The 16,694-nt window shown below is 37.8% G+C and overlaps 2 protein-coding genes across 2 annotated transcripts in view; one reads left to right on the top strand and one right to left on the bottom strand.

Annotated features, from left to right (window-relative positions):
- Nucleotides 1–16,694, top strand: part of LOC136033926 (uncharacterized) — an 83,277-nt gene that overhangs the window by 56,923 nt on the left and 9,660 nt on the right. The window lies entirely within an intron of this gene.
- On the bottom strand, nt 9,947–11,137 carry LOC136033499 (uncharacterized). The gene has a single exon (XM_065714244.1). It carries the CDS (start codon nt 11,135–11,137, stop codon nt 9,947–9,949), a length of 1,191 nt encoding a protein of 396 aa, XP_065570316.1.

The following is a 16,694-nucleotide window of genomic DNA, read 5'->3' as shown; positions in this document are numbered from 1 at the left end:
TGGTATTAATAGTTTGAAAGTAACTTCATTATCATACTTTTTAATTATTCTGTAAGGGCCGGTGTATCGATTAGAAAGCTTCTTGCCTTCCAATTTGGTTTCATTTTTTAAGTAAACGCAATCTCCTACTTGAAAATCGAGTTTACCTTTGACGTTATGAATACTTTTTGCCTCTTGCTTCCTTTTTGATTTTTCTATTTCTTGTTTTACAAGTTTATAAGTTTTTCTCATCCTATTGATAAATTCTTGTTTATAATCTTCAGAGTCATTATAGTATTGTCTCGAATCTATGATTTCATTATAAGGGATTCTAAAGTCTCGTCCGAATAATATATAAAATGGGTTATTACGAATAACCTGGGAATAAGCGGTATTAATCACATTTGTTAAATAAGGTAAAGTTTTGTGCCAATCCCTGCGATTTTCTTTCGTATAAATGCTTAAAATATTAGAGAATAGCTTGTGTCTGTTCTGGATTTTTCCATTGGCAGGGGGGTGATAGGGGGTCGATACCAATTTACTTATTTGAAGAAAAGACATTAAATCCTTGATTACTTTTGATATGAAATTAGGGCCATTGTCGCTTAATACTGTATTAGGAATACCGAAATTAAGGAATATTTTAGCAAGAACTTTTGATGTCGCATACGCGCTTTGATTTTTTAATGGTTTAGCAAATGCGAAACCGGAAAAGTGATCGATTACTGACAATCCTCCGCTAGTACCATATAAATCAAAAGAAACTATATCAAATGGGAAACGGGCCGTAGGCGTTCTTCCTATCGTTGGATTAGGGTAGACTTGAGGATTTTTTCTTAAAATACATGTTTCACAATTATTAACATAATTCTTTAACTTCGTTAAGGCTGAGGTAACAAAAAAATATTGCTTTAATCTATGGAATGTGTATTCCCAGATGACCTCCCACTTCAGAATGAAAAAATTCAAAAGCGGGTTTTTCTAAAATCTGAGGTAAAACTGGTACAATGGAAGTTTGATTTCTTTTATCGCTATCAGTCATTATCCTACATAATATTTTTTCATCTAAATCATAATAATAGTTATCAATTTCTTTTTTAAAAGATTTCATTTCAGCAGGTAGCTCTTTGTCATATAAGAAATATTCTATTAGAGCAGCACAAGTATTGTCTTTCTTTTGATATATTTTTATAGAATTTAAGGAAAGTGGGCTGTTTTTCTGTTCTTTTTAACCGAATTATTAGTTTTCATTTTAAAATTTTAATTTTGGAGCAATTTTTGCTTTTATCGTGTTAACCTACTTCATTTTCATCTTCTAAGGAAGTATTATCTGGAAATCTACTAATATAGTCGCATGGGGCGTTTTGTTTTCCCTTAAGATGTTCAAATTCATAATCCAAGTCTTGGATTTTCAAAATCCATCTCGCGAGGATTCCCGAAGGCTTTTTGAAAGCTTGCAAGTATTGCAGGCTTTTGTGGTCCGAACGCAGTTTAAATTTTCTGCCTACCAAATAGTGTCTGAACTTGTCCAAATGGTGGATAATTGATAATAATTAAAGCTGTGTAGCAGAATAATTACTCTCTCCGGATGTCAGAGTGCGAGAAGCGTACGCTATTACTCTTTCTTCCCCATTTATTATTTGGGAGAGAATCACCCCAATTCCCTTGTTTGAGGCATCCGTTGTAACAACGAATTGTCCTGGAAATCGGGTAATGATAAAATAGGTCCTGAAGTTAGAGCCTTTTTTAAATGATCTAATGAATCCTGAGCTATTTTAGGCCATGTAATTTTTTGTGGGTTCCCTCTAGTGAGATCCGTTAGAGGTTTCGCTATTTGTGCATAATTCCTTATAAATTTTCGAAAATAACTAATTAATCCTAAGATTCCTCGTAATTGTTTAATTGTTTGTGGGGGTTTTATATTTTTAACAGATTTTATCTTTTCAGGTTCTGGGGAAATTTGTCCTTCTGTTACAACTACTCCTAAAAATTTTGAAAAAGATTTACTTTTTCTGGTCTACATTTTAAATTACCTTCTCTGAATTTCTCAAATACTTTCGCTAAGGTTACTAAATGGTCTTCCGCGTCTTTGTCCATAGCTATGACGTCATCAACAAAATGAATTATGTTATTTAGGCCTCTTAGTAAATGAAGGAGGGGTCTACACAATGCACTTGAACTGGTTTTTTGTCCAAACGGTACTCTTAAGTATTCATAAGAGCCACATTCTGTTGTTGAAAAAGCTGTTTTAAAAACATCCGCCTCTGCTATTTTTACTTGATGATAACCTTGTGTCAAATCTAGAGAAATAAATATTTTATTTTTATTTGATATGGAATCTAGAATTTCATCTGTTCTAGGTATGTCGAGAAAACATCTCTATATTCCCATAATAAGTAGCATAATTTTTGTTTTAATGGAATATTGTTTATGTGACTTAGTTCAAATTTCTCAAGAAATTGAGGTTTCATTAGGGGGTATTCCTTGTCAACGTGAACATTGATATTATTCACAAGTTTTTTTTCCGAATTTTTCAGATTATTAATATTGGCTTCCGATACTACTTGTATCTCTACTAAGCATGTTCCTTTGCTTAGGATAATCAGGTCATTTTCGTGGGTGTTTGTTACCCAAATGTAACCTTCACCCTTTTCGTAATTTATAATCTGTTCTTCACCGGTTATGTATTTTGGGATATCCTCTGACGGGGAGGCTACCCAAATTTCATTTTTATCATTAACTGGTTGTGATATTTGTGATATTTGTGATATTGTGATATTTTATGATATTTGTGATGGTTTGTGATATTTGCACTCTCTGCATTGATTTAGGGGGAATTTTAGTTTTCCGTATTGCAAATCCATAATATTTTTCATTACTATTTTCTTCCATTGAATTTAGAATATTCTCCGCTGGTTTTTTTCCGGGAATTTCTATATTTTCTAGTTTTTTCCATAAATAAGAAATTTCTTGAATTTGTTTGTTCCTATACTCTTTCATGTTGCCTATGTTCTCCCTTACTCTTGTTTGCTTATATGTTATTTATTATCGATTTGTTTTCCGTCGGATAGATAAACTTTGAATTTGCTACGTCTAATAATATTTTATTTGCTTTAAAAAAATTAGCGCCTATGATGGCTTGGTATGGGAAATTCTTACAAATTATAAATCGTGTATAGAAATTTCTGTTATCTTTGCGTAAGGCTGGATACATAGTTCTCTTTACTTCTAGATTATGTCCGGTTACGCTTGATAAATTGGGACAGATGTTGCTCATTCTTCGTTTAATATAATTTGGTAGTTTGTTAAATACGGATGTATTTATCACATTTACTGTTGCCCCTGAATCTGTGAGGACTGAGAAATAAATATTCCCTGCAGTAAAATTTTCAAATATCGGTAACATATTATTATTATTTGCACTTAAAAATGGTATTATCACTGGTGGGGACCTATAAATTATTTTGCCACCAAATTTTGGTCGTACGAACTTTGGAGGCTTGCATCGTTTCCCTGGGATTCCCAGATGTTAGATGAGGAACTTTCATTTGTTTTATTTCGGGTTCCTTGACTATTATTAGAGATGGAGCTATTATATGGCTGCCGTCGGCTGATATAACTTCCTCTTGTATTTCTGTTCCAACTATTACTGGGTTGATTTGTCCTTTCACGATACCCTCCGCGATATTGATACGTATTGCGTTGGAAATTCTGATTTTGGGTGGGGTAATTATTTCTTGTTACAAAGGTGTTCCCTCGATTGCCTTTAGGGGCGTACCCACTATAGTTTGTCCCCCTGGACAAACGGTTACCCGTTCCCCTAATATTTGGGCGATAATTATTGTTTGCGAAACAATTTCTTGCAATATGTCCTAACCGGTTACAGGTGTAGCACCTTAATGGTTCATTATTAGTTTGTGCCCTCAATTGATTATTGGGGGCAAAACGTACTTGTCTTGGAGGTGTGGTGGTTCGAATTTGATTTCGAACAGGTTTTGGCGATGATTCTCGGGAGAAATGTCGTGGAGAGGAATCTCTTGATTTTACATGGGTTTTGTTTTCTATAGCATTTATTGACAGTTTTTGATGCTGTAGGACAATCGAATCAATTTCTACGGCTCTTTCTATTTCCTGAACTGCTAGTTCTAGCTTATCAATATTTTTAGCTATTAGTAGTCGATATAATTTTGGGTTGAGTCCCTGTTTAAATGCATTTAGTATTATTTTTTCATATAGTTCCCCTTCTCCTGGACCGTATCGCGCTTCTGTTGCGATTCTAATTTTATGCAGGTACTCACGAACGTTTTGGGTCTGTTCGAATGTAACTAAGCCATGTTTCAGTTTATTCAATGAACTTGTGTCAATGAATCTTTTCTGGTAGGCCTGTTACAATAATTCTAATGAGATAATTGTTGAGGTTGCTTGTGTGCCTATTGTATTTTCGATTTGTTTTAAAAACGTTAGCGCCTGTCCTTTCAGTCTTAAAAGTAACATACTTTTTAATACTTTTAGGTCAATTTTTGTCATTTAAACGAATTGTCCTAAATGGATGTTGAATTGATCAACGTCCGTATCTCCTTCATATTCTGGTAATGATTTTGCAATTTCTACCGAGGTTGCAATAATTTGTTGCGCTTTTAATATTTCATCTTGTTCTTGGTCCACTGTAGTCTGTTTTTAAGAAGCGGTATAAAATAATCTCCAAATGTTTTTTTTTATTTTATCACTGTTTTATTTTCATTCTTAAAGGCTTTGATTACTTTTGAATGGGGTATACCTATATAAAAAAAAATGCAAAAATAGAAATAAAATCGCACTGCACCTAAAAATGCAAAAATCGAGATAAAATTGCACTGCACTTAAAAATCAAAAAATAAAATGTAAATAATCATACTTGTCCATGTTAGTAGGCATTCATTGTGTAGGTACTTTCAGTTCCTTTTGCTGCTTTCTTTTTCCGACCGTGCCATATGTTACGGGGTGGTTTTAGTGAATCTAATCAGTTTGGTGGGAACTTTACTTAGGGGGGTTTTTACCTTGAGGTGCTTGGGACTTTTCTAAGTCTTAATAGCTTAATGCGGATACGAGATATGGGAGCTAAATTACTAACAGAATAAAAAGGCTTTGTGTATAATCCCCAGTAACCTGGGAGACAGAACCATCTCAGTGATGTTCGAGGTCTCCTGAGACAATATAGATTCCCTTGGGACCGTACCTGAAGACTAGAAGAACTGTACCTGATGCCCTAGTACATAGACAGAAGATGATTAAATACAATAAGGTTTATTTACTTACACTATAAAACTTTGGACAAAATAGCTCCAATAACTTATAGCATGAAAAGGTGCACATGAACACTCGAACTTGACTATATCAAAAGTCCCATGAAACTGACTAGTCGCTCCTTGCGTTGAGCTGATATATCCAACGCGATTTCTAAACAAGAACTCCCCGGACAGGCTTGGTGACCTGGGTGGTTGACCTCCGCTACTGTTGGTATTCTCCAATCATGTGACTAGTCCCGCACCCAGAAGTTATTTTCATAGCAAGGATTTCCCTTCTGGTTTTGAGTCGAAAAAACCCAGAGTTCAAATAAACCAGTTTGTTGGTTCCAAAAGGAACATTTAACTTGTGTCTAAAGGCACGTAGTCCAAAGTATTGAATAACTGCTAAATTCTATATGATTTTATTTAAATCTTTTTCTAATTGAAATTTACTAAAGGGTTTGGTCCTGTATTTGAGAATTTCTAAGGAGATGTGAATGAGAGATTTGGTACTGAATTTTATAGAGAGGGGGGGATGGGCTGGTCTATACGTTACAAATCGTATCTGCCCCCATTAAAATACAACAACGAAAACAAACAGTCCGCACATGCAAAAGTAAACTACCCAAAAAAAAGGATGAATGTTTTTGAGGTTTTTCACTCTCAGAAATCATATACCTCAGGTGGCTAGTACCAAGCATGGCAGAAGAGTGCCAAGCATAGCGGAACTGTGAGAACAGTACTATGAGTGAATGATCTGTGCCAAGCATGACATAAGTATCCCAAGCATGGCAGATGTGTGCTAAGTCTGGTACAAGATCGTGATTTCATAGCAATCTGGGAATGTACATTATACAATTAGGCTAGTGAGTTAAGTAATCGAAAATTAAAGAGCCATTTGAAACAGACGGACAGAAAATAAAATCCTTCAATGATCTAAATGTGAAACGGTCAAACATTACTGTCTATGCATAATTGACTGAAATGAACAGAAATAAAAATAAATAATTATACCAAACATAAATTAAATGGGTACTGCTATATACAAATAATTAAATCCTAAACGATTGAAAATTAAAATGAGTGCTAAAGTTAAACCAAAAAGGACACAAATGACTGCCCATAGGATTTGGGCTAGAGTTCCCCTTCTAACCGTAAACCAAAATAAAAATGTCGCTAAATAGAATCTGTAAACCTTAATTGTTGATGCTTCCTGTAATTGGTATATTAAACACTAAATAATTATACATTACACATTCAGTTCATTTTCAATATCTTTTCAGTCACCTTGATTTTTATAGGGATTTTTTTTGTCAGTATTTTGGAATTAATAAGATGAAAGCTATTTTCCTTGTAACAAGATTAGGGCATTAACGGTATTTTGTGTTAGGGCAAGATGCACAAAATTTCGGAAAGAAACTTAATGATGCTTTAATTAAATACCAAAAATGAACGAATTGTACAGAAAACGTAATAATTGTAGGAAAAACTATAAAAATCACAAATATTAAGCCCAAGTAACATACAAGAAATTTATAAAAAACTAAAATTGTTTGTATTAAATGTATTTAATTTACTTCAGACCAGATAAGAAACTTCATTATTTTTGGACATTGACGAAGAATGAGACAGAAATTTATGGAGGAAAAAAGAATTTTCCTTGCCAACATTTTTTAACACATTTTTTTTTATCAAACACGAAGATTTATCTATTCCAAATCAGACCAAATTATTTCTTCAAAATCACTGTTTTCATGCATAGAGTTCCTGGTAAATTCACTGTTCTCCCCCGATCCCTTCTGTGCGTTTTTTTCTTGCTGTTCACTTCAACTTGACTCAACCCTCTTTTTTTTCATCTGTTTATTTCTTGAAACAAGCTTGAGTCCTTCGGTTGGTGGGCTGTTGTACATTTTACAGACACAGGTTCTCTGATTTCCATATTCCTTGCAACCCTTGAGTCTAAAATTTCAAGAAGTAAGGATTCATTCCAGAAGGCTTCAAGCTTCGGAAATATTTTTCCCCAGTATTCTTTCGATCGGTGAACTGTAATTATTTCCCAATCCTCAATAGAGTTATAAACTATTAAGTGGCATACCATTTTATCAAACAGTTCGTGGTAACGAACTGTAGTAAGGAGCGACCCGGCTCAATAGTAACCAAAACTCTAAAAAATGGAATTTTGATACCAATACCTACATCAAAAGAATCGCATTTTAATGCTGATTTTAAATATATAAGTTTCATCAAGTTTAGTCTTACCCATCAAAAGTTACGAGCCTGAGAAAATTTGCGTTATTTTAGAAAATAGGGGGAAACGCCCCCTAGAAGTCATAGAATCTTAACGAAAATCACACCATCAGATTCCGCGTATCAGAGAACCCTACTGTAGTAGTTTCAAGCTCCTATCTACAAAAATGTGGAATTTTGTATTTTGTATTTGTTTTTTTTTTCTTTTTCCCAGGGGTGATCGTATCGACCCAGTTGTCCTAGAATGTTGCGAGAAGGCTCATTCTAACGTAAATGAAAAGTTCTAGTGCCCTTTTTAAGTGATCAAAAAATTTGGAGGGCACCTAGGCCCCCTCCCACGCTAATTATTTTACCAAAGTCAACGGATCAAAATTCTGAGATAGCCATTTTATTCAGCGCAGTCGAAAAACCTTATAACAATGTCTTTGGGGACGACTTACTCCCCCACAGTCCCCATGGGAGGGGCAACAAGTTACAAACTTTGACCAATGCTTGCATATAGTAATGGTTATTGGGAAGTATACAGGCGTTTTCAGGAGGATTTTTTTGGTTGGGGGAGGGGTTGAGAAGAGGGGGATATGCTGGGGGAACTTTCCGTCGATAATTTGTCATGGGGGAAGAAAATCTCCATGAAGGGAGCGCAGGATTTACTAGCATTATTTAAAAACACAATGAAAAAATCTTTTAGCTGGAAGTAAGGAACAGCATTAAAACTTAAAACAAACAGAAATTATTACCCATTTGAGGGGCTCACCTCCTCCTAATACCTCGCTCTTTACGTTAAAGTGTTTTTAGTAATTTCAGCTATTTATTCTACGGCTTTCGTGATTCTGGGGTCATTCTTAATGAATTGGGACAAAATTTAAGCTTTAGTGTAAAGAGCGAGGATCTGACAAGGGGGCGAACCCCCTCATATATGTAATAAAAATATGAGAATACAAAAGTTCTTTACGTAAGCTAATTTATAAGTTACGTAAATCTTTTACTAATAAAAATATTCGTAAAAAATTAAAAGTTCTAGATGCCTTTTTAATTAACCAAAAAATCGGAGGGCAACTAGGCTTCCTCCCCCGCTCTTTTTTTCTCAAAATTATTCGATCAAAATTATGAGAAAGCCATTTAGCCAAAAAAAAAAAATGCAAATTTCGTTTTAATTATTCCTCTGCGGAGAGCCAAAATCAAAACATGCATTGATTCAAAAACGTTCAGAAATTAAATAAAAAAAACAAGTTTTTTTAACTGAAAGTAAGGAGCGACATTAAAACTTAAAACGAACAGAAATTACTTCGTATATGAAAGAGGCTGCTTCCTCATCAACGCCCCGCTCTTTACTTGACTTACTTACTTGACTTAAGGCTCCTGCCGCATGGGGTGCGGCGTAGAGAGCTTCGCAACTTGACTTCTCCAGGCGGACCGGTCTGCTGCTAGATGAGGCGCCTCGTCGACAGCAATGTTGGCCATCACCAAGAATTTGTCGAGGCTGTCTTTCCACCTTGTCCGAGGTCTGCCCCTCGGGCGAGACCAGCCATGGGCTTTTGGGTCGAAGTCGTACACTATTCGGGCTGGCGTTGATGTCGGCATTCGTAGGAGGTGTCCGAACCATCTGAGAGACCTCTGCGCTATCTGGACGGAGAATGGCACCTGGGAGGTGAGAGTAAGCAACCTTTCGTTGCTTACAAAATCATCCCACCGGAATCCCTCGATCCGGCGAAGCTGTTTCGTCTGACAGACGTCTATCATTTTAAGGATGGTTGATTTGAGGGGCCAGGTTTCCGCCGCGTAGAGCAGGACGGAGCTTACGGATGCGTTATAAATTCGCATTTTCGTACGCCTTGAGATGTGCGGCATTCTCCATAGACTGTTGAGTCTACCGACGATGGAAGAGGCTTTCGATATTCGGCTGCATACCTCTTCGTCTACGGAGCCATCATTGGACAGCACAGAGCCGAGGTAAGTGAAGTTTTTAACGACTTCAACAAGTGTTCCGCAGACAGTTATGATATCAGGGTGCGAGACTGGACCTGGGGGTTCAATTGCCATAATCTTAGTTTTGAGCCAGTTGATTTTCAGCCCCACTTTTGCTGCCTCTTCCTTCAGGACTTCCAGAGCGTCGGTCAGCTGGTCGATTGAGTCGGCAACGAGAGCAAGATCGTCTGCGAAGTCCGCATCCGTCAGAATGCGATCTCCAAACTGCAGACCAAAGGGCAGGCGATTTGTAGTTCTTGTCATCACATAGTCTATCACACAATTGAATAATTCCGGGGCGGCGGCACACCCTTGGCGAACGCCAGTTTTGATATTGAATGTCGTGCTCCGTTTTCCGTTGACTTGGACGCAACTCTCGGTCTCTTCGTACAGCTTTTCAAAAAGCTTGCAGTATTTATCAGGTAGACCCGTCGATCTAAGTATTAGCCAAACAGAGTTGCGATCGACGGAGTCAAAAGCAGCTTTGAAGTCTACGAAGGCCACGTATGCGTTCCTCCTGAGTTTTCTCTAGTTTTCTCAATTAACTGGCGCATAGTGAAGATTTGTTCGACAGTGGACCTCCCTGGCATAAATCCGGCCTGCTGAACTCTCCTTTTTCTTCGGAGGATACTCGTGCATCTGTCTAGCAGGGTCATGGCAAAGAGCTTTCCAGGGACTGAGAGAAGGGTTATACCTCTGTAATTAGAGCAGATGCTCTTGCTCCCCTTTCTCTTCCAAAGGGGCAGGATTATGCCAAGTCGCCAGTCCTTCGGGACCCATTCTGTGCGCCACACCACGGAAAGTAGCATTTGCAGCCAAAGTAACATCGCCGGTCCAGCATACTTCAGGAGCTCAGCGGATACTCTGCATACGCCTGCCGCTTTGTTATTCGTTAGACGTTTCAAAGCAGAGTGGATTTCTGCTGTCGTGAAGGAAGTCTCTGGTTCATTTGACGGCACTTCCTGAGTGCTGGCAGCTAGGCATGCGAGTTCCTGGTCAGTCTGTGCTACAGTATCGGCATGGAGGAGACTTGAGAAGTGGTCTTTCCATCGACTGACCTGAGCGGCCTCGTCACTAAGTGGCTGGCCGTCCGCAGAGACAACAGATGCAACTGAGGGGGCTTTGTCGCTTGAGAGGTCACGGAGGTGCTTGTAGAGGCTCCCGACGTCCCCTTTCATGGCTGCGCCCTCCAGCTCGATTGCCTTCCTTTCCACAAACAGTTTCTTGTCTCGCTGTATCAGCTTGTTGCGGACACCATTGAGGCGCCTGTAGGTCGGCATGTCGCCCAGAAGCCTTGCCTTGCGTCTCTGCTCAATGACGTCAAGCGTATCGAACTGAACCCACGCTTTCTTAGCACGCTTCGCCCTGCCAATATTTGCGGTCGCTGACTCCAGGACATTCTTCTTAAACGAGATCCATGCGTCCTCAGAACTTTCAAATGGCAGGAGTGCGTCGAAGTGGTTCGAGACATCAATGGCATACTTGGACCGTATCTCTTGATCGGAGAGACGAGAGACATCAATCTTGGTCGGTCTAGGTTGCGAGCGCTGGGCTTGGAGCCTCAGTCGCATATTAGCTACAACGAGGCGATGTTCAGTGTTACCAATCTCGGCTGACCTGTACGTCCTGCAGTTACTAATCGAGGATCTCCATCTCTGTGAGACAATGATATAGTCGATCATTTTTTTGGTACGGCCGTCTTTGCTTTAGCATGTGTATTTGTGGATATCCTTCCTTGCGAACAGCGTGTTCGTAATGACAAGGTTATGCATGCTGCACAGTTGAAGGAGCCTTAGCCCATTGTCATTTAGAGGGTCCGGAAAAACTGGTCCGATGACTTGCCGCCATAGGTCGTGGTTGTCGCTCACTGTTGCATTCATATCACCCAAAACGATGACAATATCGTGGGGGGATATCTTGGACAGTTCATTAGCCAGGGCAGAGTAGAAAGTTTCTTTTGCTTCGTCGTCGGCTTCATTTGTCGGAGCATAGCAGACAAGGACTGTCATTTTTCCTTGTTTATGACTCAGTCGAGCATTAGCTATTCTATCCGAGACGGGAGTAAATGACAGTAAACACTTTATGGACTAGTTATCAAGTACTAGTCCGACCCCATTTCTCCTAGTCGTTGTCTGTCCAGACCATAGAAGGTGGTATCCCTCACCTATGGGATCAGTCCCATTCCCGACTAGGTGGGTTTCTGTTATTCCAGCAATAGAGATGCGGAATCGTTTCAGTTCTATCGTCAGAAGCGTCTTTGCTCCGGGAAAGTTCAATGTCAATACATTCCAGGAGGCAATCCGGAGGCCACCATGGTCAAGGAGATTCAAACGCTGGTCACTTCTCAGTCCAGGGGCGAGCAAGGGTCGTGATGGGATAAAAGAAGATCGGTCATCCGAGGCATTTGCTAAGCTATTCATTGCAATCGATTTCAGGTGGAGGGTTGCAGGCCCAACCGACCCTAGGCCTGGATTCTGATTAGAGCCAGGATTTACCTGGATACTGAGAATCCTGGGGTGGGCTCCACCCACCTCATGAGGTTGAGGCCACCCTGATCGGAGCGATTAGTTAGGGGAAACCCCATATCCAGAGGTACGTGGTACCGCTCTTTACGCTAAAGTTTTTTACTGTTTTGAAAAGAAGAATTGAGAGACTGAGTCAAACTTTAGCGTAAAGAGCGGGGCGTTGATGAGGAAGCAGCCTCTTTCATATACGAAGTAATTTCTGTTCGTTTTAAGTTTTAATGTCGCTCCTTACTTTCAGTTAAAAAACTGTTTTTTTATTTAATCCAGTATCTAGAGTTGGCCTTGTATCTGGGCGAAATGCCTGTGATTTTTTTTTAGCTGAAGCCCTTCACTGGATAATTCAAGAAAAAATGCTTTTATTAAATTTTTTGACTGGGTCACATCATAAATGGTTTTGAACTCTGGAATATTATGCACAGTTTTTATCTCTATAAGTTTGCCATTAGGGAGCAGTCCATCTACAGATGCAGCAAGATACTGATACTGTGGATGCACACTGAGTCCTATATGATCTTCCTTTACGACTTTTAAGTTGAATTTGTTTTCATATGCTTCTAGTGCCACTACTTCTAAATCTACGGCCTTTTTCAATAGGGCAGAGCAGAATCTAGGTCCCAAGTTTCGAATTTGCTTAACAATTGGGGCAACTCTGGTGCTGTTTTTTCTGGTTGCAATTCTGTGGAAGTAACTACTATTTATTCTCTTAAATCTTTCTTCAACCCAAGTGTCATTTTTGGATTGGCCCTTGCTACTGGTGAACATACAGCTAATACTGGCAAAATCCAATTTTAAATACTCGTCAGTATATTTTTGTATGGCCAAATTCATTTCATCAGAAGTCATGTCTGCCTTATTGCAATTTGGTCCATAGTCACGATTACCAAAGTTATAGTTTCTATTTTTTAACTTAGCAACGTGTTTTCCTCCAAGAGTACTATAATAACTGGTCAAATTACGTTTAGATATTACACGGAGTTTAGCTGTTTTATTACAATATTTTTTTGTTACGCTAGAAGGACTAAGCCCAAAAAATTTTTCCAAGCTAATTGATGCCATTTTGGACCTGAATTATAAGCAAGACTTGCTCCATGAACTCTTGCATTATATGAACTTCGTTTAGACCGGCTTATTTGCTTTCCTCCGATGAATTTAGCAACAACTGACATGTAGCTGTCAGCTAATTTTGTAGTTGCGTCATTTCGAAGCTGCTCTGCTTTTCGACACACAATATTGACCTCTGTCATAACATCTTCAAACACGTGCATGGGAAAATTATTCCACCGATCTTCTATTTTACTATTCACGGTCAATTCAGCAATCTTAGGACAGCCAGAATCAAATTTTTTGTGGTTTCCGAAAACATGGTACGGACCTCTTTAACAAGATTTTCAATTCTTCTGCTGTTCCATTATTTTCAGAATTTAATTTTATCGAACCCGTTAAATTTTTTGTCAGTTGCTGGATAATTCCTCGGGGAAGACATTTTGTGTACAAACCTGTTTTATTTTTGCATAAATTATATAGATCGGCTGTATAGTTTTTTGTGACGTGATTTGCACATTCATGTTTCCGTATGTTGGAACCGTAGGAAACACTTTTGTTTTAGCTAATAAAAATCACTAGAATCACCGTCACCGATAAACTCTAAAAACTGTAATCCGTGCATCTCCTTACTGGAACGAAAGCCTTCAACTAGAATATCTGTTTCCATGCTCCTTGAATTTCCGTTATAATTCAGAAAGCAGAAATGATCTTTGGGAATTACTTTGGCCTTTGCAGAAGAAAAACATATATAACAGTATTTATTTTTTATGCCAACATATAACAGTTTTTTCGTAAATGCATCTATGATAACTGCAACACATCCTTTTGCCGAATAATCGTGTGCTTTTCTACGCTTATTCCAGCCTCCATCACATATCACTTTTGTCCAGTATGAGTCCTCCTTATACCCATCATCATGAATTGCTGATTTTAAGGCCTCTCTTCCATTTTCTAGCAAAATTTCCGATAAACTATTCATCCAAGCATTACCAAGCTAACTTTCAATACGGGAATAAGCTATTCGTGACATTAGTTTCACTCCAAGCACCCCGAAGAATTCATACAGTATAGAATACCCTCCTCCACTACCCATGGCTCCCAAAACAGCCTTCGAATTCAAGCAGCCTTTAAGACTTGATTTTTTTTTCTGAAAAAGCAACCTGTGTCTGGTCCGTAAAACGAAAGATATTCTTTTACGCTTGTTGCTGAGGATTCACCTTTAATCCTCTTTTCCCAGTTACACTTATTACACTTAACTTTCAGTTCAGTTTTCAGGCCTTTCTTTTCTAATTGCTTTATAATCAATTTTCCGTGATCGCATGTTCGCATCAGGGCAATTAACACCGTAAGAACCACCACCGTTTCCCAATTTATTTGAATCGTCTATGAGAGGATTCGCTGAAAATTCTTATGAAATTTTTGATCCATTTGACAAATTATCTTTATCTTGTTCTTCAAGCAGCACCTTTCTAAAAAAATGAAAAGAACCATAGAAAAAAAAACAGCGACCTGGCTCAATAGTAAACGAAAGTCTAAAAAATAATTTTGATACTAATAAATACGTCAAAAGAATCGGATTTTAATTAATTTTAGTCGTACCCATCAAAAGATACGAGCCTGAGAAAATTTGTCTTATTTTGAAAAAAAGGGGGAAACACGCCCTAAAAGTAATAGAATTTTTTGCCAGAAGACTGATCAAGGGTGCGTGTTCATTTGTTTTTTGTTTTCTTTTTCTCAGGGGTGATCGTATCGACCCATTGGTCCTAGTGTGTCACAAGAGGGCTCATTTTAATGAAAATGAAAAGTTCCAGTGCCCTTTTTAAGTGACTAAAAAATTGGAGGGCACCTAGGCCCCCCCCACTTTCATTTTTTCTCAAAGGCAACAGATCAAAATTTTGAGATAGCCATTTTCTTAAGCATAGTCGAAAAAAATAACAAGATATCTTTGGGGACGACTTACTCCCCCATAGTTCCCGGGGGAGGGTTTACAAGTTATAAACTTTGACCAGTGTTTACCTTGACCTGATGCCCACTTAATTGGACAATCTGTCTTGGCTTTTTCTACAATTGGCCATGACTTGACTTTTCCCACAACTTTTCCCTTTTTTAATTAAAAGTCAACGGTTGAGGGGTTTTGGTTGAAGGGGGGGGGGGGGGGTTGAGGGGAGGGAGCTACGTTGAAGGATCTTTTACTTAGAGGAATTTGTCACGGGGGAAAAGAAATTCAATGAAGGGGCATAGGATTTTCTAGCATTATAAAAAAAAACACTGAAAAAATAATAATGAAGAAGTTATTCAACTGAAAGTAAGGAGCAGCATTAAAACTTAAAACGAACAGAAGTTATTACGCATATGAGGGTTTCATATCCTCCTAAATACCTCGCTCTTTCTGCTAAAGTAATTCCAACTATATATTCTACGGACTTGGTGATTCTAGGGTCATTCTTAAGGAACCGGGACAAAATTTAAGCTTTAGTGTAAAGAGCGAGGTATTGACGAGGGGGGCAAACCCCCTCATATATATAATACAAATATACAAAGTTCTAGGTGCTCTTATAAGTTACCAACAATTGGAGGGCAACTAGACCTCCCCCACCCCATTTTCTATCAATATCGTCAGAACAAAAATATGAGAAAGCCATTTAGACAAAAAAAGACATGCAAAATTCGTTGTTCGGTGAGCCAAAATCAAAATATGTATTAATTTAAAAACGTTCAGAAATTACATAAAAAAAAGTTTTTTAACTTCAAGTAAGGAGCGACATTAGAACTTAAAACGAACAGAAATTATTCCGTATATGAAAGGAGTAGTCCCCTCCTCAACGCCTCGCTCTTTACGCTAAAGTTTCTTATTGTTTTAAAAAGTATAGTTGTGAGAAAGAGTCAAACTTTAGCGTAGAGAGCGGGACGTTGAGGAGGGGACTACCCCTTTCATAAACGGAATAATTTTTGTTCGTTTTAATGTCGCTCCTTACATGCAGTTAAAAAAACTTGTTTTTTTATTTAATGGACAAGAGGGAATGAAACTTGTATATGTAATTTTTACTTACCGGTATTTTAAATTCAGCCACCTTTTGTTGATAATTTTCTTCCTCATAGCTCAAATGACTTATTGACTTCAGTTGACAAGTCAACAGTTTTAATCAGAGACACAATGCCTTTTAGGCATAATGCCTAAAATTGGATAAGAATCCAACCTTTTTTTCTATTGGCTGATGAACAACGCTATTAAGTCGGAAACAGGGGTAAAATAAGTAAAAAGTAAGCAAATTTTGAAATTGTATTTTTCTGATTTTGCTTTCAAACTATTTATGATAGACATCAGAAATTTTCTGTAATGATTGTAGATTATAAAATCTACATATAATCCAAAATTCTACCCTCTGGAGCCAATTTCATATCTTCTAGCAAGAAAAACGTTTAAAATTAAAATACTTTTTTGCACCGTTAAAAATAAAAATATAACAATTCTGCAACGAATATTTTTTTTTATCCTGGCAGAATGAACTAAAAAGAAAATCTACTGTCATTTCCCATCCACTAAATTTTTATTCACCAAACTAAAATAACTTGATTTCTTTTTTTTGCACAATAGGTAAAGCATATACAGAAGAAGTAAAACCAACATTTTTTTCCTTTTTAACTCGAGTTTCATCAAAAAAAAAATCAG

This window comes from Artemia franciscana, chromosome 12, assembly GCF_032884065.1.
Source record: "Artemia franciscana chromosome 12, ASM3288406v1, whole genome shotgun sequence".
Taxonomy (NCBI): Eukaryota; Metazoa; Arthropoda; class Branchiopoda; order Anostraca; family Artemiidae; genus Artemia; species Artemia franciscana.
The sequence above is the reverse complement of the archived record's forward strand: the minus strand, read 5'-3'. Positions and strand labels throughout refer to the sequence as shown.